Below are 26,328 nucleotides of genomic sequence, written 5' to 3'. Positions count from 1 at the left end.
AAACATCTCCAACACTGTCTTTTTCACTGGGAATATCCAAAAGCAATAAATGTCTCGGATTTGCAACGGTCAGGCGAGCCCAGAGAGAGCCCCACAGCTCCTTTTGCCACAAAATACCTTCTTTTTTTCTCGTGTGCGTGACTTCAGGTCTAGGTTTGGTTTGAACATATATGTATGTATGTGTGAGAGTGTGTGTATGTGTGTCTTGTACAGCTCTACACGCACCCCTGCGTCCCCCCCCAATGTCTGTTTACTGTGACTTATCTGTTCTCTGTCAGTATCAGTGTCATAGGACCATGGCAGGTTGTATTTGATTGGCCCCTGGAGAGGATCTGAGAGCAGTGGAGGTGTTAGGGGTCACAGGGTCAGCGTCTGCCCCATGGGGAGGTGTCTGGCTGGGGGGTCAGGGTGTGCGTCACAGCCCTGGCGCCCTCTTTTTAGGTGTTCGCCAAGGGAAACGGTCGTGTCAGCTCCTCTCACTTTCCACAGAGCTCACTGGCTTTTCTGTCATCGCTGTTTGTTCCCTGTTTTGTTTCTATTTTTGGATCAAAGATTGTTGATATATCGTCTTAGCAAGATTAAGATCATACAGCCACGCTTGCAGCTCTGTGAGGCTGCACTTAGGCACAGCTGCTTTGACCTAAATGCTATGAAATCTTAGTTAGCATACTAACATTTGCAAATTAGCACTAAACACAAACAGTGAAATCTGGAGGGACGTCATTAGTTTTGTATTTGGTCATAAAATAAAGTGTTAGACAAATGAAAATTCTGCAAAAATGCAAAAGGAAGTCAGGGGATCACCAAGTTATCATAATTCACCCTGAGGGGGGCATGAATGCCTGTACCAAATTTCATGGTAATCCATTCGAAAGACATTTCACACAAAACCACGGTGGTCACGGTGGCGCTGGTGGAAAAATCAGGGGACCATCAAAATCATTAGGATATGCCACCCATGAAACATAAATGTCTGTGTAAGATTTTGTGTCAATCCATCCACAGTTTTTGAGATATTCCAGAGTGGACCAAAGCGGTGGGCTGACTGATAACACCATCCTCACACATCGTACACAGTGGTCTTCATCTAAAATGATGAGTCAGCCTTTTGAAGTGTTAATCATTCTGTCAAAAATGACTCACCGCCTTTAAAGCTCCCTCATGTGTTTTGATTTGCCGTTTTTGATGATCTCAAAAGAGGAAATTACACTCTTTCCGAGCATTCTCGCCGCTCTTTTGCAGCCCTTGCAGCCACAGGAAAGTACTTACTGTAACAGATTAATTTAGCTGGCTGACACCATGCAGATATAAGTATCTGCTGGACAAATCCTATCCTGCCTCGAGTGTCCTTGTGATCACGCAGCTGGATGTGTGTGAAGTGTGATGAGCTCAGTGTTGTCAGGGGAATGTGGGGAGAGAGGGTGAAGTGGGAGGGAGGCTGAGGGGAGGTGGGATTGTTGGGTGTTGGTGGTGGTGGTGGGGGGGTGGCGTTCCAGATGACCCCTCACACAGTCAGGAGTCCCTGGAGACCCTCTCAGCTGTAGCTGCGCACTTGTGCCTCCTTTTCCTCATGGCTGGAGGTGGAGGAGGGAGTGTGCAGACTCTTTTTGGGTGTCAGGTTTCTCTCCCCCCTTAGAAATCCCCTGCTATTCATTTGTACACACACACACACACACACACACACACACACACACACACACACACACACACATCTGACAGCGTGGAGGACTACAGCCTCTGCTATGGCATTTGGGAGGCTCCTCTACAACTGTCGCCTTCTGTTCTAACTGTCACTCCAGCCCCTTTAGGATTTTACTTCCCTTTTCCTCCCTCTGCTCCTCACCTGTCTCAGCCAGCCGTCGAATGAATGGCCACCCCTCCTTCTCCAGTCTCTCTGCGCTGCTAACAATAGAGCTTTGGGAATTGTTCGCTGTAACCACTGTCGGATGCGCTCTGATCTTCTTTGTCTGGCCCTCCACCCATCTGTCTTTACCAATTACATGTTTAGGCTTTCCACACCCCTCGGTCTTTAGCTGAAACAGTAGTTTATCTTGGCTGATCGCTGCCTCATGTCATGTTCCCAGGGTCTGTGTGTGTCTGTGGAAGACATATAATTATAGCTATCCTTTAATTATTTTAATTAATATTCAAATTGGCCAGAGCTCAAGGGAGAAACAAAACTCAGCTAACGTACTGGAGTAATTTTGAATCCCTTACATGACTGATCGGCTTCCCGTCTCTACTCCTGGATCTCAAACTCCCTCCCTTTTGTAAAACTTTTGGGCAGACTGTTGCTGGCTCCTTCCAGTGAGAGTGAATGTTGTGGTGGATTGGAAGGCGCTGAAGACAGGGTGGGTGGGTGAAGAGGATGAGGAGGATGGGGGGGTGGGGGTGGGGGGTGGGGGGGCTCAGAGGGGTGCGAATGAGTGCCATTGCACTGCAGTGAGAGGTGGTGCTAAAAATACCTATTGACACATGGGCTCCAACTCACAAACAGGGTCACAGACAAACACACAAGGCGGTGACTAAAGAGGTCTCATTCATGCACCACCAGGCAGAGAAAAGCACACACGAGCACAGAAATGTAAGCATGTTTCTGAACATATGCACACACATCAATGCGACAACTGAAACACTATAAAATACTGCATCCCTCCAAGTTTGCATTGGCAGCGCTTTGTGTTGCGGAGAGCTCCATGTCAAACAGAGAGCAGGCCCTTTCCGCACTCAAGCCACAACTCCTCTGAACAAACAAACCCAGCCGCCATATTGTGACCCTCTGCAGGAGGAATATGGGAAAGCTGCTCCGTACACACTGTGGCGAACGCTCACTGTGCCAAATATTGTTTCCGAGTTGATCTCGAGACGACACACCGCTGGGACAGCTTGCCAAAAGACAGCGAGACGCTGGCAGTCTTCAGTTTTCAGAGCCGTCATTACAAATTATGGGTGTGATGCTCACCTGGGCGAGTTCTTCTGTGGCAACGGTGTGTTTAAACCAACCAGGATCAGTGATTTCTACTGTCTACGCATTCGGCCTGGCAGAGGAAGATTTGACCTGAAGGGACCTTAAAATCAGGATTGTACCTGGGTCTCCACAGCAAAAATGATCAGGGGTGTAACAGGTACTTCGATTCTTTTTACTTAAGTAAAAGTAGCAGTAAAACAATCTAAAAAGACTGTTAAAAATACTTTAGTATACATATACACATTTACATGATATATGTACAGAAGAAGTAGTAAAAGTAAGTAAATAAGTAGGCTTTAGACTATTGCTGAAGCATCACGACGTAAGAAGCTCTTAACTGTTGTAGCCACTACTTTATATACTCTTAAATTGTTTAATTCAATGGGTCCCAATCTGGGGGTCAGCCCCCCCCCCCCAATGGTCAAAATACATCTAAGTCATGAGATGATTGTTGGAATTGGACAGAAATAGATGACATAATTTTACCGTTTAGTGCCTTAAACAGTTATTTAAAATAAAGTGTAGAGGAGAACCGACATATTTTATAGACTCATGACATGTTGTTTTATGTGAAATCTTAATCTGAAATGTACCGTTAACTATAAAATGTGAGATTAAAAGAAAAGTTTTTAGCCGGAAATGTAAGGACATAAAAACAGAAATACTCAAGGACCTCAAAAATGAGTTATCTTCCAGCATTGCAGATGATGGCGGAAGCTGTAGGACATCCAATCCTCATGGCCGAGGCCTCGTCACCCCCCACAGCGCTGCTGGAGCACCAGGACGCTGACTGGAAGGACAACTGTCCGAGCTGTAAATCAGTGTGTGTATGTGTGTGTGTGGTCTCTGTATACGAGTGTGTGACTCTGCTCACATAGCAGAACAGGGATTTCTGACGCAAAAGAAGCGAAATTGTCTGAAGAAGTCGAGAGGAGTAAACAACTGATAACTGCAGGTGTGGAAGCTGCTGGCATGACTGCATTCAGGCTGATCTGTGACCTGCGGAGGTGACAGAAATCGAGCCTCATCAGTGGTGGAAAAATACCTTTACTCCAGCACCGTGTTCGCCTGACTCCACGACATTTGCTCAACAGCTGGAGTTGCTGGTTTGTTTTATAATCAGAGTAAGATATTAGAAGAAAAACATACGATAAGATTAGGAAATCCAGCGTTTGGTTCAAGATTAAAGTGATTGAGGCCACTTGTCTGGTCTGTGAGTTATTATACAGAAAGAGGGCAGATTCATCTCTAAGCTTCTCAGATCAAAGCATCCAGGACATTAATGAAAGGTCTGACAATGCAGTGTGTTCTTCCTTCACCGTCCCCGTTTGTCCTGTGGCCCTTTGGTTGGGAACCTCTGGACAAAATCACCTGACTGCACATGAAGCATGAAACGTAGCTCCGCCTCACCCAGCTACAACAGAAAAATGCTGCTCATGCTTTTTTTACATTAACAATGCATTAATAATATTATATGTAATAATACATCAGTCACAGGGGACTCTTCACTGCCTAACCAGTGCTTTTACTTTTGGTACTTAAAGTGCACTTAGCTGATAAAACTGCTGTACTTTTACTTAATAGCTGGCTTCTTAATGCAGGATTCTTGCTTGTCATGTGTATATTTAGTGCATTCATTACTTTTAGTGTATTAGATTGTGGTCTGAGTGGCCTACTTTTGTTTGAGTAATAGATCTGAGTACTTCCCCCGCTGACCCTCATAATAGTTTGTGACCCACCTTCTCTAAAGGTGACACAACTGAACATGACTGTAATATCGTGTAACACATTACTGCACATACGCACTATTAACACCACAAATGAGTAGCTTGTCTTCTGGGTGCACCTGACTGTTAACTGCAGCGTGGACTTTGATAGCCCTCTAGTGACCACAGAGGTGTACCTGCCAGCTGAGATGCGGGACTATAATTTACTATAATGAGACTTAACTGGAGTTTGGTTGTTTCTGTAAAGCCAGTTGGGACATTTGATCTCAATTTCTTGTCTTTAAGTGAAACACCAATACACTTGTGGCTATTGTTGTCCTCCCTCATCCTGAAAGCTTTTTAAACTTCCCACACACTCTCTATCTCACCTGTATGAGTGTGTGTGTGTGAGTGTGTTTGCAGCACCCAGGGGAGCGCACATAACCAGACTAATGAATTTCTCTGCTCTGCTTATGCTCCGGCTCTCATATGAAACCAATTCATTACTCCCCGGTCTCGCCCACATTACAGCAGGGGTCACATAGGGAGCAACAAAGGGGCAAATAGGAACGCGAGGGTGGAGGAAAAGGGCAAGAGTACTCACAACAACCTGATTGCATCATGAGAAAGCTTCACCAGAAGACAAAAATTAAAACCACATGGGCATTATAGGCGTGACCGATGCTGGCAGCAAAGACATTTAACACAGCAGAATTTAATTAACAGTTTTGAAATTTATGGTGTCATGCTCCAGTAAATCTGGGGCCTTTGTCTGGCTGTAATTACTGCCGTACAGGTTTAAGGGCCACAGCATAGTTAGAGCTCTAGCTGGGGAAATTAAGCAGCTCATGGCTCCGGCTGCCAATCGGAAACAATTCCAGATGATTCCTTTTCCCTCCTCTGAGTTTATCTAGTCAGCAGATAACATCTCTGAGTACCACGCAAGTTGGCACTGAACCCAAATTATGCAAGATGAGGGGATTTCCACCCACTTCCATCCCGTAAATAACCATTATGGCAGTCCTCAGTGGTGATTATCATCATGCCGCCTCGGCTTGCCCATGAACGGTGCCCAATGGGTCACAAATAACATAATGAGATAATGGCAGCAACCAGATTTACTCTGACAAGAGGACTGGATAGACGTCAAGAGTGGGAAGAATTTGACAAACACTGTCAATACAGCCATCACAAAATGACGGTGACATACAGCACTCAAGTGGGGCATAAATCTCAAGAATGTGTTTCAGATTTCCTGCACATGGCCACATAGAAATCATTTTATTAGACGCTGGTAAAGGTGTTAATTTATTCCATACGCTCCACAGCTAATAAAAGCAGCAGTGTGGCAGACAATGCTTGGGGTTATGTTTTGTTGTTAGAGCCGCTCTCTTCCTCCCATGCATATCCTGTTTTATTACATGTACTCGTGTAAGGCACACAATGGATTTAAAATGAAAATTGGAAGCGCTGATAAATGAACACCATAATAATAAAAGCAGACTCACAACACAACTGCAGCATCTTTTCCAGTGACTGCTGATTGTCTTCTTCGCTGCTGATGGGTTCAGACGCTCTCTGAAGAAAGCAAATACATCACATGCATTTCTCTAAAGTATGTCTTAAATATTTACACTAACATTATAGAAGCCTGAAGGTTTTAATGCTGGGCCATGTTATCTGATCATTTTCTATACCTCCCTCACAGGTGAGGTAGGAGTCTACCCCATAATGCATTGGGCAAAAGGCATCTACAGCGCTGCTAATACAGCGTTTCCATATGCACAAATATTTAGCAGATTAGGTTTGCATGTAAGTAAAATGGCCCCATTTACAAATAACTACACCACAAAAGCTCAAGCTTGCAAATAACTTAAATTCTTCCTTAATGATTTTGTAGATGGGTACATTTTACTTCATTTCATGCTTTCTGCTTCAAATATCGCCCATCTGGAAATTTACCAATTAAGTAGTTTGGGAGGACTTTAATTAGATCTGAGTATGGTGCAGCTGATCATTAGTATCAGTAAATCTCATCGCAGTAATTATCCGTCTTTGGTACACATAAAAAGAAGCCCCCTGATTAATTTCAAGACAACTTTACGCATAAAGCACTAACATCTCTCTAAGAGAATAAATTTATGACTGCATGGAATTCAGGCAGTATATAAAGTGTAATTAGTCTGACAAAACTCATCCAAACATGCCCCAGCTGTCCATTTTGATCACATTTTCCCCCTAAAATTTTGTCGAAACATTTAAAGTTCACACATCATCTGCTCTCAACTTAATTATGCGCATTTGAAATGAGTGGGAACTGGAATGGTGTGTGTGCGTGTGTGCGTGTGTGTTAATAAAACCGTAAGTCAGAAAGGGTTTGTCACTGAAAGATCTTTTCCTGATAATATATTCAATAATAACCTACATGCATCATCTCACATAAGCTATAAGCAAATATCTTAAAGATAAAATAAAATACAAAAACAGCCACCTAGATGGTTTAGAGGATTATTTTCTTTTATTGCAGAAAGCAGTCCAGTCATTATTAGGCATACTAGGAATGAAATGAGGAATGCAGCAAATAGCCTGGACACACCTCAGGCCTTCACAAAACACTCTCCAGACGCTGCCCGCCTGTAATATTTCCAAGAAAACAAAAATCCACATCAACACAACTAAAAGTTTGTCGTGTATCTAACAGCATGGTAGTGTTGAGTAACTAATTACACTGTACCAATGGTAGAAATGACTGCATGTGACTGCAGTGTGATGTATTACACAGTAACACAGCACTGTGCTGTACAGTTCCCTCAATGAGGTAAAACCACAGCACGCAATAACGCAGCACTCAGGATTGGAGCGGGGCCATCACACATCACAGAGAAAGAAAGACTGGTCCAACAGCAAAAACGTCACTTTTCTCTAATTTGAACAGAAAGTGTAGCGGTGATGAACACTGACAATCGTCTGCAGCGCGTGTCTGAACAGCGTTACAACATCTGACCTTGAAATTGAGCAGCGTCGAAGTCATTATTCATACGATCAACAACGGAGCGCAGATGGAGTCTGTAATGTTATTTATAATGACGGACAGATGGAAGCCAAGGTGGCCAGTCTTTCTTTCTGTGTGGTTAAAGGAATAGTTCGAAATTTGGTAAATATACTTATTCAGAGATCAATACTGCTCTCATGTGTGGTAAATATGAAGCTGCAGCCAGAGGTCAGTTCGCTTAGATTAGCACAAACACTGGAAACAGGGGGAGGAAGGCGGGGGTGGGACAGCTTGCCTGGTTCTGTCCAAAAGTAACAAAATCTGCCTAACAGCAACTTTAAAACTGAGTAATCACAACATTATATCTGGTTTGTTAAATCCATACAAATCCTCCTGTTTCCAGTCTTTGTGCCAAGCTAAGCTACTCTCTGACTTCAAATGTACCAGACAGATACAAGAGTGGCATCTAACCTCTCTGATAACTCTTGGGAAGAATTTCCAACTTTCCAAAATGTGGAACTATTACTCTAACGGATTTTTAAGCAGTCCCACTGTACTGCCGTATAAACTTGCTGAATGTGTAGCCAAACTCCTGAACTAAACACTGTACATCTCAATCAGCATCAAAGGATCATTTTTGTAGTAGTTAAAACACTACAGGTTAAATTCCTGAAACAGCCTCATCCAGCAACACAGGATTCAACAACCCTTCCCTCCCCCCATCCCATTTTTTTTAATTCCTACTGACTTTATAGAACCACACCAAGTAAAACATCACTCTCAGATACAGTATAATCTAAATCAAAGCCCAGATGAATGAACTTCTAACAGAGCCGTAATACTGATTTTATCCATTCCACTTCTATGGTCTAATTTCCCATATCCCATCCCTCACCCCTTAACCAAAGCTGTGACAAACGATGGTCTGTAAAGAAGATTTAGAGCCGTGTTCTTAAATCTTCAGCTGCTCTGAGAGCCAAATGGCTGCTCCAGTGAATGACATCGCATCGACAGTGCTTCTGATTTGATTTATCATCCTCTCCTGAACTTTGGCATCTCAGCTGTGAAGTCACTTATCAATAAAGAGATTGAAAACCGATTGCTTAATTATTCCAGGCTGAGGGGAGTTACTTTGTTCATCTGTTTCTGAGAACTACATGCAAAAAAATAAAAGAAAGAAGAGGGAAAAAGAAAGATTAAACCAAACCAAACCCATTTCTGGAAGCAACATTAAAGAATAAGTTTCATGGATGAACAAGCAGAGCAGAGGCACAGCATGAATACATGAATATGCTCTGTACTGTATTTTAAAGGGAGAAGGAAACAGGGTCAATGAATTAGAGGAGATCGTGTAATGACGTGAGGAGTGGGGTGCAAGAAAAAGAGAGAAGGAATGCAGATTTAGGGGAAAAAAGGAATGAAGAAAGCACTGGGGTAAACAGGGAAAAGGAAGGGAAGAGGAACTTCCTGCTCGTCTTTCCCTCCGTTATCACTCACACTCATTTTCCCGAAGGACATCGTACATGTTGACAGTGAAGCCGGGCGGCTTGTCGTCCTTCCGTCTCGGACGTCCAAACCCCTCGTCTTCATCATCTCCATCCTCATCGTCGTCTGCGTCACGGTCTCTCTCTTCCTCCGGCTCGGTGCTGGACTCTCCGTCCTCGTCATCGTCCCTCTCTCCTGTTCCTTCCTCCTCTGTCGTCCTTCCTTGAAGAGCCATAATCTCCGGCAAGTCTGGGTGATTTTCCCAGTGCTCTGTAGACCATAAATAATCCCCAGAATAAATAAACGTTAACTTTTCAAACACTCTTGAAGCTGAAATGCTGAATCATGAAAGAGCCTCTTTTACCTCTCAGGCAGCTGTAGCCAGGTGGTCTCAGGCAGAGGCACAATCTGCCATCAATTGCCAACCGCAGGAGACTGTTAGCTGCACGGTAAACATCGTTGCGAGCTGCTTTTGCTGTTTTATAGCCTCTCCGCTCTGCCCATGCTAAAGACACGGAAAGAGATGGAGCGTTTTCATGGTAACAGCCATACGTTAATGATAATGGGCCATGACTTTGGTGCCTATTTAGGGAAGTTGGCCATTGGCCTCTGAGCAACTGTGCACATATGATTGCCTAACTTTTAAAACATCCAACCAATTACATGGTCGCTGTCACTGAGACACAACTTACCCTCACACACATCCCAAGCAGTCCAGCTGAGCTCTTCAGACCCCTGGTTTCCTTGGTGCGGGTTGTTCTCCAGCAAACTGGGATGTGTGAGCTTCAGCACAGAGAGGAAAGGGGTCCTTTCGCACAGATAACCAACTGAGCTGTATGGCTCCTGCAGCTGAGACACTGGGTAGATGCCTGCGAGAATCTAGAGAAAATAAAAGAATGGCAAAGATGAAAGGCAAGAAGGAGAAAGAAAAAGATCAATAAGATGAATCAAAATCATTTGCGAAAATGACAAGATGGTATCCAAACACCGCCTGAAAAGTTGAGCAGACATCACACAAAACAACTCTGGGATTCAACAAGAGCCTTTGAAAGAGAAGTGGGAATGCATAAAATCAATAATCCCTTTTCTCAGAGGTGTGTGAGCGAGTGTGCTGTTCGACACAATTAAGTTTCTATTGAGCCTAAACAGGCAAGTAAACTCCAAGTCACATCTGCTGTCAGGTACACAAAAGTGAGCTTGTACCTGTAACTGTTTATCAACACGGGAGGGGAAAACCAGTCCAGGGCAGTCGCAGAGTTTCACTGTCTGGGTGAGGTAGTAGGTCTGGAAGTATTTGGTGTGGCCTGGGGTTCGAGATACACTCACCACCTTCCTCCCCACCAGGCTGTTTATAACAGATGACTTTCCAACATTTGGAAAACCTGGAGGGGGAGAAACAATGGGTTAAAGATCTACAAATTATGTTCTTAATCGGGTTTGGTAACGCTGGCCTGAAACTGTCCAGTGATCTGGTTCAAGGACATTCTTTATTCATTTTCACACTGAAGCCTTTGGCAACAGTATATCTCAGACTGGAAGACAGACTATGATTTACTTTATATGGACATGTTTTTCATATCATAGCAGAAGAACATTCAGCAGGTCCAATAAGGGATAGACTGGGCCTTGTTTTCTCTCCTAATCCCACTGAAGTGAAGTCTCCAGACAAGATTTGACTTAAACCTCTTGGTAAATCTTTTGTCCAGTGGATTGGAGAGAAAGGTGCGTAGTGTATTGACGCAAAATCGCCCAGTAAAAACACAAAAACCCTGCCCTGTTTTTTTGCACGATACTGTTTTGGAATATTTCCACTGAATCTGGGGAAAGGGTTCAATTCCTCAGTGAAAACTCAGACGTGTACCTATGCAGCCCAGTGTTAGAACCCCATCTTTGTAGAGCTCTTGGGACGGGCTGCTCATCTCCATCGTGCTGTCACTGTGATGTTCCATCAGCACCGACTCTGCTCCTTCATCTGGCCGCTCACAGTCCAATCGCTCGGCGACAGCATCTCTCTGAATCTTCTGCTCCCAGCTGGACAGATCAACTTTGAAGACAAGAGGTAACACTTATGAGGATCAACACAAATGTGCATATGCTAGGAGACACATTCACAAAATGACAACTTATATGATAATGGCTTTATTGTGAGTATGTCCACCTCTCCCTGCTGTGATCTCCTGACAGGCCTTCAGAATATCTATAGGACCCCCAGCGTGACTCCAGCCAGCATTCCTCCTCATCCTCTTCTTCTGGAGCACTACAAACCGGCAGACAGACAGATTGTTATTCTTATTGCAACAAGAGCCAGTCAGGCTATTCTGGTGATATTGCACTCAAATAAATTCACTGAGTGACAGGTTTATTTAAATTTTGAAGTCCGTCTGATGTCATCTTTCATGTATTTCACTCAGTCCGCCTCTTATTCCATCAGCTTCTCCCTGCCCTCCTACTCTCCCTCTCCTCACCTGTGCTGAAGGGCTGTCCGGGGTGGGAGGTGAAGCAGACTATTTGCAAGTGGGGGAACTGGGAGGTCATGTAGTGTTTCCAGGCGATCACCAGTGGGGGAGGACACAGGTCGGCTTTGTTCAACACCAGGACCACCTGCTTCTGGAGATCTCCTGTGATGTAGTGGTACAGGTCTGGAGGGAACTGCAGCACCTGAGTTGGTTTACATGAGGATACCCCTTATTAAAATAGTAATTATGTCCTATTCAAGAAGTAAACCACAACATCACATCTTTATTAATAGGAACAAGATGTGTCGCGCTGTTTTTAACTTTACATTAATACGGGAAACTCTAAATGGAGGACGTGAGAAGTTAGAATAAGTATGTCAGGAGCTGATGTCTTATAATTAGAACCAAGAACTGGATTTAATTTTAACTTGGAATCGAATGACACCGACACATCTTGAACATGGAAGAATGTTAATGCAACCATTTTCCCGGAGTTTATCAACAAAACTACTGCAATACAATACATGTAAGATTTATGGAGAAACAAATTGTCGATCATGAAATACTGATAGACACTGCTGAACTGAACTGCAGATCTGAGGATCTGATTTATCTAAGAAAAAAACTGACAGTTTATTTTGTTGTCAAACAGTAAGAGACAGATTTTCCTATAACTAAAGCCAAATGCTCATAAAACTCAATCTTAATTCTAAAAGCGTGGACCTGGTAAAATGTCAGTATGTGTTTGAAGCTGAAGTATCATGTGGGTAAGATATAACATTACACATCCTTTACAATATGGACAATGACTTTAGGTGACTAAACTGACAAAGAAAAACAAATGTGTGAAAATGTGAAAATTGACTGTGTCTCCATCTGCTGGCCTGATCCATCCTGCAGGCTTTTGCTCAGAAGATCACCTACCGGGTGCCTGATGTCCACGATGAGCAGGATGACATCTGACATCTCCAACACTCTCCACAGCTGCCTCCAAGTCTAAAAGGAGGTAAAGAGGAATAGGAAGTGAGGGGAGGTTTAATGTAAACAAAACAAACCTAATAAACAATTTCTGTTTTTATTTTCCATGACAGTGAATTAAGAGACAATGGAAAAAGATAAGAGCTACTTACAAGCTAATATTTATTATTCTGTTTCCTGTAATGCTGCTTTATAATGCAATAAAAATCATCTGCAGCCCAACCGGCTAAACAACCTGTTCAAACAATCAGCTGATTCATACAGCATGTTATTTTTCCATCACTTTGATCCTCAGCTCCACTTAAAAAGCCATCATCTCCAGATTACTGAGAGTCACTTATCAAACCACCAGCTGCTCAATGCCTGCTTCTGCTGCCATGTGCCTCCTGAGCTCAACCCACGCTTTGAAATTAAATGATCTGCAGCGTTTTTGATTCTGAACTGCACAGAAGATGCAATGATACTTTGCCCCCAGTGGAAAATACCAGCCAATATCCAGGTATGTCATAAAATTCTTACAAATCCTTCCATGAGCCAACTTTACCACAATGAAATATTCAGTTCATAGTACATCATGGCAACTTATTAACAAGCAGGAATACTTTTTCCTGTTATGTGTTGTTAAGGGTTCGACAAGAGTCCTAAATACTCATTTTGCACAGAAAACATGCAAGCGGGCCGAGCTTTAAACATGCTTCTTTTATAACAAAATGATACTATGGCTGCAAGCTAGAGCTACTGATATCAGCTGAAGAAAACAATTAATATTGGGGGAGAGAGGATCAAAAGCAAGCGTGTACACCAGAGAAGGTTAATAAATGGAGCTGAGGACACTTCAGTTGTGCAACATTAGATTAGATTCAACTTTACTGAATACAGGATCTCTGTTGTCATGTTTTGCATGCTTCGTAATGTACCACACATTTTCAATGGGGACAGGTCTGGACTGCAAGTGGGCCAGTTTAGTATCCACACGTGCAGAACGTAGCTTGGCACGGTCTTGCTGAAATAAGCAGCGATATGCCTGAAGAGGACATCGTCTGGATGGCAGCACATGTTGTTCCGAAACCTGTATGTGCGTTTTACATTCATGGAGCCCTCACAGATGTGCATGTTACCCACGCCATGGACACCAACACAACCCTATACCATCACAGAGGCTGACTTTGGACTTTGCACTTGTAACAATCTGTATGTCCTTTTCCTCTTTAGCCAGAGGACACAGCATCAATGATTCCCAAGAACAACCCGAAATGTGGACTCATCAGACCACAGCACACTTTTTCACTTTGCGTCAGTCCATCTCAGAGGAGCTCTAGCTCAGAGGAGTCAGTGGATGTTGTTGAAATAAGGCTTCCGCTTTGCATAGTGGAGTCTTAACTTGCCTTTGTAGAGGCAGCAATGAACTCTGTTTACTGACAATTGTTTACCAAACTGTTCCTGAGCTCGAGTGAAATCCCTAAATTCCTTGCTAACTGCACACTGAGGCATGTTGTTCTGAAACTGTTGGAATATTTGTCCACACAGTTTTTCAAAGTGTTGAATCCTTGCTTGTGAATGACTGCACCTTTCAAGGATGTCCCTTTCATACCCAATCATGATACTATCACCTGTTACCAATGAACCCGTTTACCTGTTGTCCCAACTCGTTTGAAATGTGTTGCTTGCGAAAAGAACAGGACTTTGTGGTCTAGCACTGGCATTTTGATGGTCAAACAGCCCTCATAAGTGTCTCAATTAAGTTACTTACCTCCAGATTGTGCTCAAAGTGGCTGAGAGACCCAGGAGGGTTTCTGGAGTGCAGGTCATCCAGGAAGTCTCTGTACGACTTCTCCTCTTTCCTCAGCAGGTTCTCTCTTGTCATCTCATAATTCCAGGATGGCCGTCGTGGGAAACCAAGACCTGCCAGGAATAATCAAGTTTCAGAGAGTCAAGCAGTGACACACTCCATTAACCTACTCTGCTCATATGTTTGGCTTATTTTGAGACTGTCATGTGGAAAGCAGTGAGAAACAGCCAAACCTTTCTCTGAGGGGTAGATGTCATTGATGTTCATCTCAAGTTCTTTGTCTGAGATGGGCTGTAGCACCTTCTCCCGGGCCAACTTCTTCCTCTTTTCCACATCCTCTTTACTCTCTTTCTCAAAGTGCAATCGGAATCTGAGTGGAGGAGTGTCCGGGGGGCGTCAATAAGGCAACTTTAAATATTCTCCAAGCATTGAGTTGCTATAATTGATGTTATTAATCATTTTCAGGGCATGCAGCTAACTTTTCTAGTTTTAACTTTATATCACACACTTAAGAAACAGATGTCTAGGTCAAAGCTAGATGAGAACATTTTAGAGGTGCCAAATTAGTGCAAACAAGGTATAAGCTATATCCAATAAAATAGCCATTAAAATACAATGTCAATAGTCTGACATATGCCAATTATTTATCACTGAGTAGCCATTTTTAGCTAATTGGGGCATCCTGCTGCTCCAGGCAATGAGTTTTAGGTATACATGAATGTGAATGCACATTTTGTATGTATCCCAGCAGAATTTAAAATCTTTCACAATGCCATTCTTTTAATGAAAGTGAATCAAAGTATGATAATGACAACTCACCTGTTGGGGTCATATCTACCTTCTCTGTTGAAGGGCTGTTGATTTATTCTCCTAACATCAGTGGTCTCACTGTCTGAAGTGTCTGACTGTCGCTCGCCTCCTCGCTCCACACTGGCATTACGGCTGCTCGGCCCAGAACCTGTGTCACCTGGAAGTCCAAAGCAAAGTCAGGGATCACAGTCAATCATACATCATGTACCAAAAAGCTTTCTTGACTCCAAAACGATGATGTTCTTCTTCCACTCACAGTGGATGTTACAGACATTGATATTCTTCTAATCAGGTGTCCTCACCCAAGCACCAATACAGGAGTTTTCAAACTGTTCTGACAACTTGATGGCAAGTCTACGCCAAGCAATGAGCATTAACATTGGATAGAGGACACTGAACTTGGTGGCAATTAACTCAAACAGTCGCTCATACACGTTTTGGTATGATGTCCGATGACTGTGTCCTTTGCTAATACCTGCATGCACACATAGAAATCTTTGAGACAATATGTTTCATCACTGTTAAGTGCTATTTTGAAATTGATCTGTAAGTGATCGTGCTCTGCCCCACGGCCTCTGCAACTTTGACACACTACCTCGTATAGTAAGGGCTAAAAATCTAATACATATGCAATTTTTAACGCTGTAGTGACAAATGTGCTAGCCTGTGCTATTCCGCTGTAACGTTTAGAGTTCCTATTTACACTCGTCAAGTCCGAAGGTAAGTTATATCATACTGCTTGTTATTACAGCTAGCTAACAGAAAACATGGAGGTTTATTTTACAGACTAGCTAAATTAAGTGGTCCTTGAAAATCTTAACCCAACACCGCTCAGATACACATGTGTTACTCCTCAGCACATTTAACTGAGTTTTGGAGCACGAACCGTTAGCTAGCTGCTAACTCTAGCATAGTAACGCTAACAGCAAATGTAGTAAGGTTACCTCTCTTTCTCTCCCGTTTCACTTGAAGCTGTTTCTTCTTCTGTTTGTTGCTAAATGGCTTTTTCCGAGGCATATTTAAAAATTCTATATATGTATAGCTATGTACTGTATATTGCTACCTACAGCTTGTCACACAGCTTTCTTATTGACGTTATTTACATGGGTGAAGTTTCTCGACTCCTACACTTTTCAGTGACGCCATATCCACTGCAGACTGCAGAGAATGGTGGAGCAAACCACATCTCAGTGTTCACGAACTGTCCGAGTTTAGATCAATTTGCCTTTAGATTATATTGGTCTTGTTCAGGCTGAGCTTTACGTCGAGTTCACGGCATTGTCCTAAGTATCATCATCTATGTTCACCGAAATAATATTGGCTAAATTGACATTAAACCCCCTCCTGTTTAATGGTGCAGTCCACTTTCGTAAACACCTCACACATTCGCACATTCCAGGAGAGCAAACATTCTTAGAACAGTACATACACCTGAACGCACCGCAGCATCATTAAATGTCATTAAGACCATCTGGCAGAACACAAGCCAACATAGTGTTTGCTTCCCTGTTTTTCCCGGTGTTAAATATCTCAAATACTAGTTTTTCAACAAAAATAAAAGGGCTTTACATGGAATGAATGTAGTGCTCAAGTATTTGATTAATCATTTTGATCATTTATAAATGGAAACGTTATATAAGTACTGTTTCTGAGCCAAAATGTAAAACATTCACTTTGTGGCTTCTCGAATGTGATTATTTGATATTGAGCATATTTAGGATTTGGACTGCAATCAATCTATTTTGGGCATTTTCACTCACAAATGATTCATGAATGAATTGACAAACTATTCATCAGATTAAAAACAGTAACAGCCCTAAAATGAAAATCTCTTCATGACGCCAATATGTGTTGTAAAGGACACACTTAATTTGTTAGACTGAAACTGAATAAATGCCAGTGAGAAATATTTCATATGATTTATTGTATTATCAGCCAAAAAACCCCCACAAATTTCAGGTGTGTCAGTATGTCTATAAAGAAGTATTATAAACATTGTCATTGTGGAAGTATAATAGCAAGAACACATTTGGATAACATTACTTTTCGGACATAGACACGAAGCAGTACAATAGGATTACATGAAACGTGAAGTGGCTCATCACTTCCCTGATGGTCATGTGAAGGCCTGTGAATGGATCTAAGTAGGTTATATGGATGACCACATCCTTGAACACACAATCATTCTTTAGAAACTGGAAGTATATATCTATATATATATACTTAATTGATATTTTGTCTTTATTTCTTGAAAAGGAAATAACCTCTAAGTCCCTTTTAAGGTTTAAAAGAATTAACTGCAGGCATTTATTTTACAACATAGTAGAGGTATTAACACTGATGTAAAAACTGAAAGTCTCTGTACGAAAGTATAAAAATTTACCTTCACAGTCAACAGATTGGCCATAAATTGCCATGACCAAAGCTGCATTCGTGGGGAAGAGCAGGAAGTGATAAAACGACAACAAAGAGCAGCACTGTCTCTTTGACTCCCTTTCCTATTATAAAACCATCACTGTGATGGACTGAAACATACTTTATTGCAACCCGTACATGCATTTTCTGCTCAGAGAGGACAGCTTAGCGAAATGAAAACAAATCAAACAAGACAGAAAGAAAAAAAAGACAAACTAAAAAAATAAAACAAAATTATAGCCGCCAGTAAACTTTTCACCGTATTGTTTGTCCTGTCTGCCTCAAAACATAGTTCAGGCACAGTCATTTGTGTGTTCCAAAGTTCTTCTATCATCTTAATATTGCTTTTATCCTTTGACTTTCCATCCTCCATTTCTTGAATTAATTTTAACTCCCCCATCCCCTGAACTCGCTCCTTTCATCACCTCTAAGAGTTGAGGTGCTCCACTTGAATGGTGGACGCTGACACAGTGAGACAGAGGTCCTTGTGGGAAGTAATGTCCGCTACACCAACTGGTTTGTACTGGATGTCACTGGCAGAGACTGTCTTATACTGGTGCAGGTCAAACGGACAGGAGATGGTGTCTGTCTGGGGGTAGGTGCTCTGGCTCTGTCCCTGCTGGCCTCCACCCGCTCCTCCACTCCCAGCTCCCCCAGCACGGCTCAATGCTCCATCTGCACTCTCTACCTGGCTCTGAGCTCCAGCCTGGCCTTGGCTTTGGTTCTGGTTCTGTTGTGCCGGCTGTGCGACTGCCGGTGCAGTCAACTGGTCTGAGTTGTGTTTCTCCATGTGTTTCACCAGATACGTCTCCTGAGATGAGGGGAGGATAGGCAGAGGGGAAACAGTGGACACATGACTACATGGTGTAAAGTAGCTGCCAGTTGTCTGACGCCAGAGAGGCGATTCATAGCGTTTCATGTAGAAATGTTCTTCAGAAATGGACATTTGTCTTACTGAGGTATAAGTGCGGTTGCAGAGACCACATGAGTAGATCCTCGCATGTTTGACCGTGTGTGTGGACATGTGCACCTCCAGGCTCGCTGCATCTATGTATCCTTTATTGCAGTTAGAGCACTTATAGGGCTTGTCCTTGTTGTGCTGACGCCGGTGGGACTGGGAAAAAAAGGTGATTGTAAAAAAAAAACCTTTTACAGTAGAGCCAACTATTGTGTGGCACAGGTAAAAACAAAAACACTTCATACACTCACTGCATGAGAAGAAAACTGAATTCTATCACACCTGTAAATTTGAGAGTTGAGTGAAGCTTTTCTCGCAGCCTGGATGGGTACACTTGTATGGTCGATCTCCAGTGTGAATCCTTAGTAGAAAATACAAATTAACACTTACATTTACATACATGGACTCCAATTACCTTCATGGTGATCTAACCTGACCGAAGAAAGAAACTGAGGCAGATGAGAAACCTAAGAAGCGGTGACTCACTTACCTGTTATGCTGCTGGAGGTGACTGAGCTGTCTGAAGCACTTTTGGCAATAGGAGCAGGTGTAGGGTTTCACTCCGGTGTGGATGCGGACATGCTGGGCCAGGTAGCTAGAGTTGGCAAATGACTTGGTACAATGGAGACACTTGTGAGGCTTTGACTCTGTGTGGTTCCTGATGAGGGCAGACAGGAGGGTGAAAGAGAAAGGGAAACAGGACTGAGAAAAAACACAACACTGTGCTTGACACACACTTCAAAGCGATTGCCTCAGATTATCAAAACCTGTCAGGAAGGCCATTCCAGACAAGTCAAGAGAAGACTGGAGCACGAAAACATTTTAACTCGTAACAAAAGCCAACAAAAGGTTTGCAATTTTGCATCTCTATGCAGTATCAGTTGTAATTTATGTTCCCTTAAATTTCAGCATAATCACAGAACAGCAAAGCAGCAGAATGAAGAGTCCTTTTTCATGCACATCATTCTGCCTGAGATGATTCGGATGTACAAATACTCAATGGAATAACTGCAATTTAAAGGTTTTACAAACACATCCATTTAAACCAACATTCCTCCAGAAATGAGTGTCAACTGATTTGACGACAGCCGAAAAGAACATCAACAGGATGACGACACGGTGAGTACAGATAGCAGAGTCCACACAATGGGTTAAATGGGGAAGCACAATGGAACTAAGTCTGCCTCTAAATCTTCATTTCAACATGTATTTCTAAATGTGTAAGTGTGTGTGGCAGAAGAAATGACAGAACAAACAGACAAACAAGCGTATAAAGCGGGAAAATGTGATGAAAATGGAATGCAAACAGTACAGAGAGAAGCAAGTATTGTGCACACACACGTGAAAAGAGATCAAATATTCTCACTGTAACGTTTAATAAAACACAGCTCCATGCATTTCAAATGACAATTCTTATGACTGTAGAGATAATAGGGCTGTACTGAACATCATTTATTTTCACATTCGAAGCTTCTCTTGAGGTTTTCAAGTGAAGCTTCACGTCTGTTGTCATATTTTATGATGTCATCACCCTAAAAAACAACATTTGACTCCTCATTTTGAAGATGAAGTTTTTCATATGAGTGAATAAATTAGTCTTTTTTAAATCAGCTGTCTTTAATGAGTGGAACGGGTCAGTTTTGTCAACATAAATACATGAAAAGTAAAGAATTATACTTGTATGTATGTATGTATGTATTTAGAGCTCTGATACAGCCAGCTATCTATCTGTAATCACCACTCTGTACTCTCTAAATGTCCCGCCCACAGCACTGCCCGATTGGTTAATGGTCATGAGTAATAGCTATGAACACCGAGGGCGAAGGGCACATGCACTGTTTCGAAGGTAAGGCAGCAGATATACACGTCAATATATAGCTGGAGTTGCAAAAAACACCACAATCTTATGATCTATCGAACATTGATTTACAATTCAAATGTCAGCGTTATGAATGGAGCTTCTTACCATTCGGTGCAGCCCTAATAAATTATGGAAAATCTTCTTATGGAGAGAGCCCAACTTTAAAAGGTGTGATCTGAATTCTTATTTTTTGAAAAGGTCACTTCTGGATGGATCTGGTAGCATGCAAGCCAACATCTACATGGCAGTGATATATGCATCCTCCCCCGGAGGAGAAGGAGGAAGAAAAAGAAGAAGAAGAAGAAGACAGGTGTCTGGGCTTCTAAGAGGAACGTGGCAGGACAGGTTAACAGCACAGGGGAATATGGTACGGGGTTGGTAACGGGGAGGGGGAGGGGGTTCTGCAGTACCGTGTGTGCTGCTGTAAATGACTGAGCTGCCTGAAAGATTTCTGGCAGTAGGAGCAGGTGTAAGGCTTGGCCCCGCTGTGGATGCGGATGTGCTGGGCCAGGTAGCTGGAGTTGGCGAATGACTTGGCGCAGTGAGGACACTTGTGAGGTTTGGCCTCTGTGTGCGACTTGGAGTGGATCTGCATGTCAGACTTACTGAGGAAGGTCGCCGCACACATCCGGCACCTACAGGCGGAGAGACACAGAAATGGGAGGGCGGGATGGAAGAACAAGAAGGAAGAAGAAGAGGGACACATACACAGAAAAGGGGACACGAGAGAAGATATTTGAAAGGGAAAGGGGAAAGGAGATGAAGGTTGTTGGAAGGAGACAGGGGAATGAAGCATCGGACCACAGAAAGGAGTAAGATACGATAGAAAATGAAACTTGCAATAAAAAGGAAAATTAATGATTATAATGATATTAGAAAAATCAATGAAGATGGGGAAAGGGGGGGTAAATCAAATGTAAATGACACGTAAACACAGGGAAAGAAATCAGTGAAAACTGACAGGGAAAGGTAGGTAGATACTATAAAAAGTGAAAGAGCAGGACGCAAGAGTGCTTGAGCGTTTTCAACTCAAAGAGCATGCTATATAAAGACAAAGATGACAGTAGAAGCCAGGTAGCATTTCATTTCCAGTGTGTGCAGAGGCAGACAGAGCGTCTATGAAGCACTGATGTATTTGTATCTCAAATACATTTGAGAGGAAGAATCCATCGGCTGCTAAAAAGCAGGCAACTTCTGCCACAGCATGCAGTGAAGTGTGTTGAGAGGAGGTGTCTGTGTGTGTCAAATGCTTATATCCAGCAGCGACTACTTCATCTATACAAGCTCAACATCTCTATGCTGATTATGACAGGACACAGAGGGACAAATGTGTTTGCATTCCGCAGCTAGAGCGAGGAGAAAGGGGGATGCTCAGCGGGTGCTGTTTTGACACCATACCTGTATGTCTTAGTGCTATCTTTTGGGCCGTGGTCTTCGTCTTCATTTGACAGGTCATACGGGTCTCCAGTGTGATGCTGTAAAGTTGTCACCTGTCAAAAATAATGTTCAGTGTTATCGGATCATCTTTGTTTTTGCGTCAGATTTCTCTGGATCTGGATTTTCTTACCTGGCCGCCAGGTGTCAGATGAGCAAGTATCAGGGTTTCATTTCCTGGTCCACCCAGAGGACCGACCCTGGACAGCGTTGTCTTCTTCTTCCGACCTCGCTTGGAGGGCGTTGGCATCACGACCACATGGGGCGCCCCATCCCCTTCTTTTTTGTCTACAGCAGGATCAACAGCAGCAGGTTAAGAGGACAGCATACTCTCAGGTGTTAACGTTCTGTACATGAACTGCCCTCCAAACGTTGATCTGTAAGTATACTGACATCAAACTCAAACTCGAAGTATGCTTCAGGCAGTCTAATGATTTTAAAAGTATTAATTCTTTTTTTGAGGTGTTGAAAATCAGTTTTAAGACAACAAGCCTAACTTATCATAAAGCTCTGAGGAGCAGGCTGTGACAGCACCTCTTGCACTTGCCATTTCAGAAAAACAGATTCACTTAAAGGTGTAAAGTCATAAGTTACTGGCTCAATCTGCATTAGTATTAAACCATCTGTTGCTTTGTAACTCCTAAGAACAACGTGCTCTTTGAAGAGTTCAATTGGGTTCATAACTGAGAGAAATCATAAAGAGCAAACTAAGTATAATTTTATGACTTGACTTAATTTGTGGTTCTGCTGATTGTCGCAAAAGCAAATACATGTACGGCCACGAAAACCGGTAAGCAGTGACTTTGTGTAAACGTGGTTCAGTCAGGTTACGCCATTACACCAAGTATTGTTGACTCACTGAGTTCTCTGGGGAGTTTGTCCATCGTTATATTCCATATTCCACTATTACTCTACTTGTGGCTGCAGATGCACCAAAGAAACATTTGATGAAGTTTCATTTTTTTACTTGATAATGAAATTACAAATTGCAATGTGAATGAGACTCCATCAATCAAAAGTTCTATACAGCATCACGTCTAAGAGCCTTATCTGAGCGAGATCGGATGAAATGTGTGTCATTGTGTGTATTTCACCTGCAGAATGGAGCGCTGAAACAATCATGGTCGTTGCCGGATGCCCAGAGACAAATGACTGAGAGGAGGTGGGAGAGACGAGTGTTCCCTGAGGAGTCGTGATGACCAGACCGGCTTCACCGAAAGACGCGGTGGAAAACAAAACACAGGAGAGAAAAAAAAAAAAAATCACACGTGACAAAGGTGACAATGGCAGCAGAAAATTAAAAGCTGATAATTGTGCACACATGTTGTACACGACACGTTACAGTTGGAGTAAGAGTAAGAAGGCACAGCGCTACTTTTCCATAGTTTGAAGAAGACCTGAGGTTATAGCATGAATTAAGACACATTGGGTGTTAATTTACTACAGTTGTTAAACAGACAATGTAAAATGTGCTGTTAGCCCATAGTACAGCTTGGAGGGCCCACGTAACTGGAATTTCAATTTGTTCGAATCAACTAAATAATTTAATGCATCGCTGCTAATATATGGTCCGGTACTATAGTTATTAGCTCTTAGCCTCAGCCTTTGGTGTTCATCTTATAATGAACTCTACATTGACTATTAGAAATGCTGTCCAGCCTCACACTGAGAGAGGCTTCTTCTCGCAGAAACAGGCTCACCTGCTGTCATGATGCCTGTGGAGGGGACAGGCAGCATGTTCTGGGTGCTGTGTGGAGGGTGGAGGGGCGCCACAGTACCAGCCTGCCCTCCTCCATCTGTCTTTGTCCCAGGAGTGGGGATGGTGAGAAGAGCTGTTTGGTAGTGGGATGCAGAAGACGGAGGGAAGGAAGCACTCTTCTCCTGTTGCTCTTTCACCTTGTTCAGGAACATAGCATTCTCAATCTGTCGGTAGAGAGGAGATTTTCGATCTAACGGACTGGACTCCCTCAATCTTCTTGTAGTCACACTCTTCTTCTTCACAGCAATCGTGAAGAAGAGCTTGATTTCTTGTGCAGACTTACCTGTCCTGGTACGGTGGGGATGGGCGACCAGAAGTATGATGAATTAAAATGAGAATCTTCCATCATTCCTGCAAAGACACAAAAGGAGCAACAATGAATTACTGTGATGGCCAAGTCAGTGCTACCACTGGTTACTTCGCAGTAATAAATAGGACATACGATTGATTAAAAAAGACATAACCAAAAGTGCACAGACCACAGCAGTTTAAAGATACAACCCCACTTCTCTCAGATGATCCCTAAGTTAATAAAAGTGGAACTTATCAAGTATTTAAGACAGCAGCTGTAATTTCTATAGTTGAAAATCATAGATTGGTTCTTCATATCTAATAGACCACGTCACGATATTGTGCAATTTTGAGTGATGCTGTTAAATAATGCTGCTGCACCTCTATGAAATCCCAGGTTTTCTGTGCGGTTATTCCATTACACAAAATTTAATTTTCACTTCTTAAACATTATCAAAGCAACTAGGTTTTAGAGTGGATCAAAACTAATATAATAGTAATTAACATGTCATTTTTATTGCACATATTCTTCTTCCTTGCCAAAACATGGCCCCTGCATTACCCAGAATGCAACTCTATACAGCGCAAAAACATCAGATGACTAGCCTACTCTGTGCTAGTAGCGGCTAATGAAGCTTCGACATGCTAGCCTCGAGCAGAAATGAGGAGTCAGCCACAGAGGTCTGTTAAACTCCAATCTTTCTCACTCGACACCTCCAGATTATTTTGATTTTCTAATTTCCCGCTTTCGGCCTCAACTGACGCCGACTCGAGTGATATCACTTGAGGCGATTTATTAGACAGCGCCCTCTGGAGCCACAAAACGCTTTTCGCATATACAGCTGTACTGCCCAACACCTTTAAAAACCTACTATCAAAAGTCCAGTTAATAACAGAGGCTCACAAAGGTAGACTGACTGATAAGAGGAAATATAAAGGTTTAATAACTAACTAATTAAAAGAGGCATGATGGCGTGGAGTGACCATGAATATGGTTTGAAAACAAAATAACATGTTAGTAACATGTTAAGATTGGCTCTGTACAGTGAACAGTGCACATTAGAGCTTGTTTATGACATTGATCATTTAATGTAATATTGAACTTTCTTCACTGGACTAAAGCTGTAAGATTGTGGATTTAATGGCTGTGAGCACCGACACACAGACGCTAACCTCAGTTCTGTATTTACAGCTGATTCAACTTCTCAGCTGTGAAGTGTCCAGTGACCAACAAAGCACCAAATACCGCCAACTTTTAAGAAAAGCCACAAATTAAATGTACGACATGTTTAGAATAAGCCGCAGCTCAACAGAAGGACTCCATTTCGGCTCCTTGCATCTTGTAGTTAATCAGGCCCGACGGACTGATTAACACACAGTTAGCTAGCAGGCAGCACAGTGTCTCTGTAGTGCCCTCCTGCCTGGGAAAAAAAATATCAAGAAAAAAAAAAAAAAGCAAAGGATAAAAAAAAAACCGAAGCGAAGAGAAAAAAAACCAACAGACCGTCCTCACAGACTTCCGGCTGTGGAGACGGGTGGAGAGGCGGCAGCAGAGTCATGCAAATCTACCAAAAAATACTACCGACTGCATGGAGAAGAGCGGCGGTCACCGGTACGACGGCTCCGTCTGCGGCCCCGGAACTCTCGTGGCTCCGGTCAATTTGGAAACAGTTTCCAAATCTGTCCAAATTCCTGCAAACCTGTGAAGTTTCCCCCCCTCTTGTTTTTTTTTTCTTTTTTTTTTTTTTCGCCCTCCGGTGAAGCAGCTGCCTCGTCTAAGCTTCACTTCCTCCGGATAAGGTCGTCAGACAAAAGAAGCGCGTGTGTTGATGTCACTTCCTGTGATTGAGGGACAGTTAATTTAAAAATGTCTGAAATATTGACATGCTCTTGATGAGCTGGATGGCGTCGTTACAACAGCTGTTAGAGAGTGAGTCTTTACGGATTTAAGCCTACTTGACTGTTTGGGTTTCACTTTGTTGCGTTTGAGCTCCAAGTTGTGAGGAGAGGCAGCTACTAGGATGTATTCCAGTGCTGTCGGAAATAACAAAAAAAGTAGTAACACTGCTTGGCTTAGAACTGCGATGAGTAGTCAATTAATTGCTTTGGTATGTCACAGAAGATTATTTATTGTAATAATTGATTAATGAATTGAACCAATTTTCAAGCAAAAATGCTAAATATTTAGATCTAATGGTTCTTTACTATTTTGGAGTAAATGGAATATTTTGACCTTTTGGCTGATGTCCAGACAATAAAAAAGACACTTTGAGGTCGCTGCAATTTTTTTTGTTCAGTTTTTTGGTACCATGACATCGCATCAGGACAACCCCATAGTATAATACATTTTACCACCATATAATACATCTTGTTGTTTTTTTTTTTGTTTTTTTTGAAATCTCATTGACGACTGGGAGCTCGAAAAT

At 42.6% G+C, this 26,328-nt stretch overlaps 2 protein-coding genes across 4 annotated transcripts; both read right to left on the bottom strand.

Annotated features, from left to right (window-relative positions):
* Positions 1-7,170: 7,170 nt before the first annotated feature.
* Positions 7,171-16,344, bottom strand: gnl1 (guanine nucleotide binding protein-like 1). The gene is made up of 12 exons (XM_070967004.1): positions 16,129-16,344; positions 15,194-15,341; positions 14,608-14,744; positions 14,336-14,487; positions 12,532-12,603; positions 11,617-11,809; positions 11,310-11,408; positions 11,013-11,195; positions 10,355-10,533; positions 9,844-10,030; positions 9,516-9,656; positions 7,171-9,421 (listed from the first exon to the last, which is right to left on the bottom strand). The coding sequence occupies exons 1-12, from the start codon at positions 16,199-16,201 to the stop codon at positions 9,156-9,158; spliced, it is 1,830 nt and encodes a 609-aa protein (XP_070823105.1). The 5' UTR covers positions 16,202-16,344; the 3' UTR covers positions 7,171-9,155.
* Positions 16,345-17,089: 745 nt separating this feature from the next.
* znf384b (zinc finger protein 384 b) lies at positions 17,090-25,736 on the bottom strand. 3 transcript variants are annotated; one of them, XM_070966983.1, is made up of 11 exons: positions 25,485-25,705; positions 23,895-23,962; positions 23,553-23,775; positions 22,947-23,060; positions 21,986-22,140; positions 21,817-21,908; positions 20,829-21,053; positions 19,048-19,215; positions 18,840-18,918; positions 18,555-18,713; positions 17,090-18,410 (listed from the first exon to the last, which is right to left on the bottom strand). In XM_070966983.1, the coding sequence occupies exons 2-11, from the start codon at positions 23,958-23,960 to the stop codon at positions 18,027-18,029; spliced, it is 1,665 nt and encodes a 554-aa protein (XP_070823084.1). In that variant the 5' UTR covers positions 23,961-23,962; positions 25,485-25,705; the 3' UTR covers positions 17,090-18,026. The 3 variants fall into 3 exon arrangements, with proteins under 3 accessions (XP_070823084.1, XP_070823083.1, XP_070823085.1); XM_070966982.1 differs by lacking the exon at positions 25,485-25,705 and adding an exon at positions 25,076-25,202; XM_070966984.1 differs by lacking the exon at positions 20,829-21,053 and having other exon boundaries at positions 25,485-25,736.
* Positions 25,737-26,328: the final 592 nt, after the last annotated feature.

The sequence above is a fragment of the Chaetodon trifascialis genome, chromosome 7 (genome assembly GCF_039877785.1).
Source record: "Chaetodon trifascialis isolate fChaTrf1 chromosome 7, fChaTrf1.hap1, whole genome shotgun sequence".
Lineage (NCBI taxonomy): Eukaryota > Metazoa > Chordata > Actinopteri > Chaetodontiformes > Chaetodontidae > Chaetodon > Chaetodon trifascialis.
Note: the sequence above shows the minus strand (reverse complement) of the source record. Positions and strands in the feature narration are given on the sequence as shown.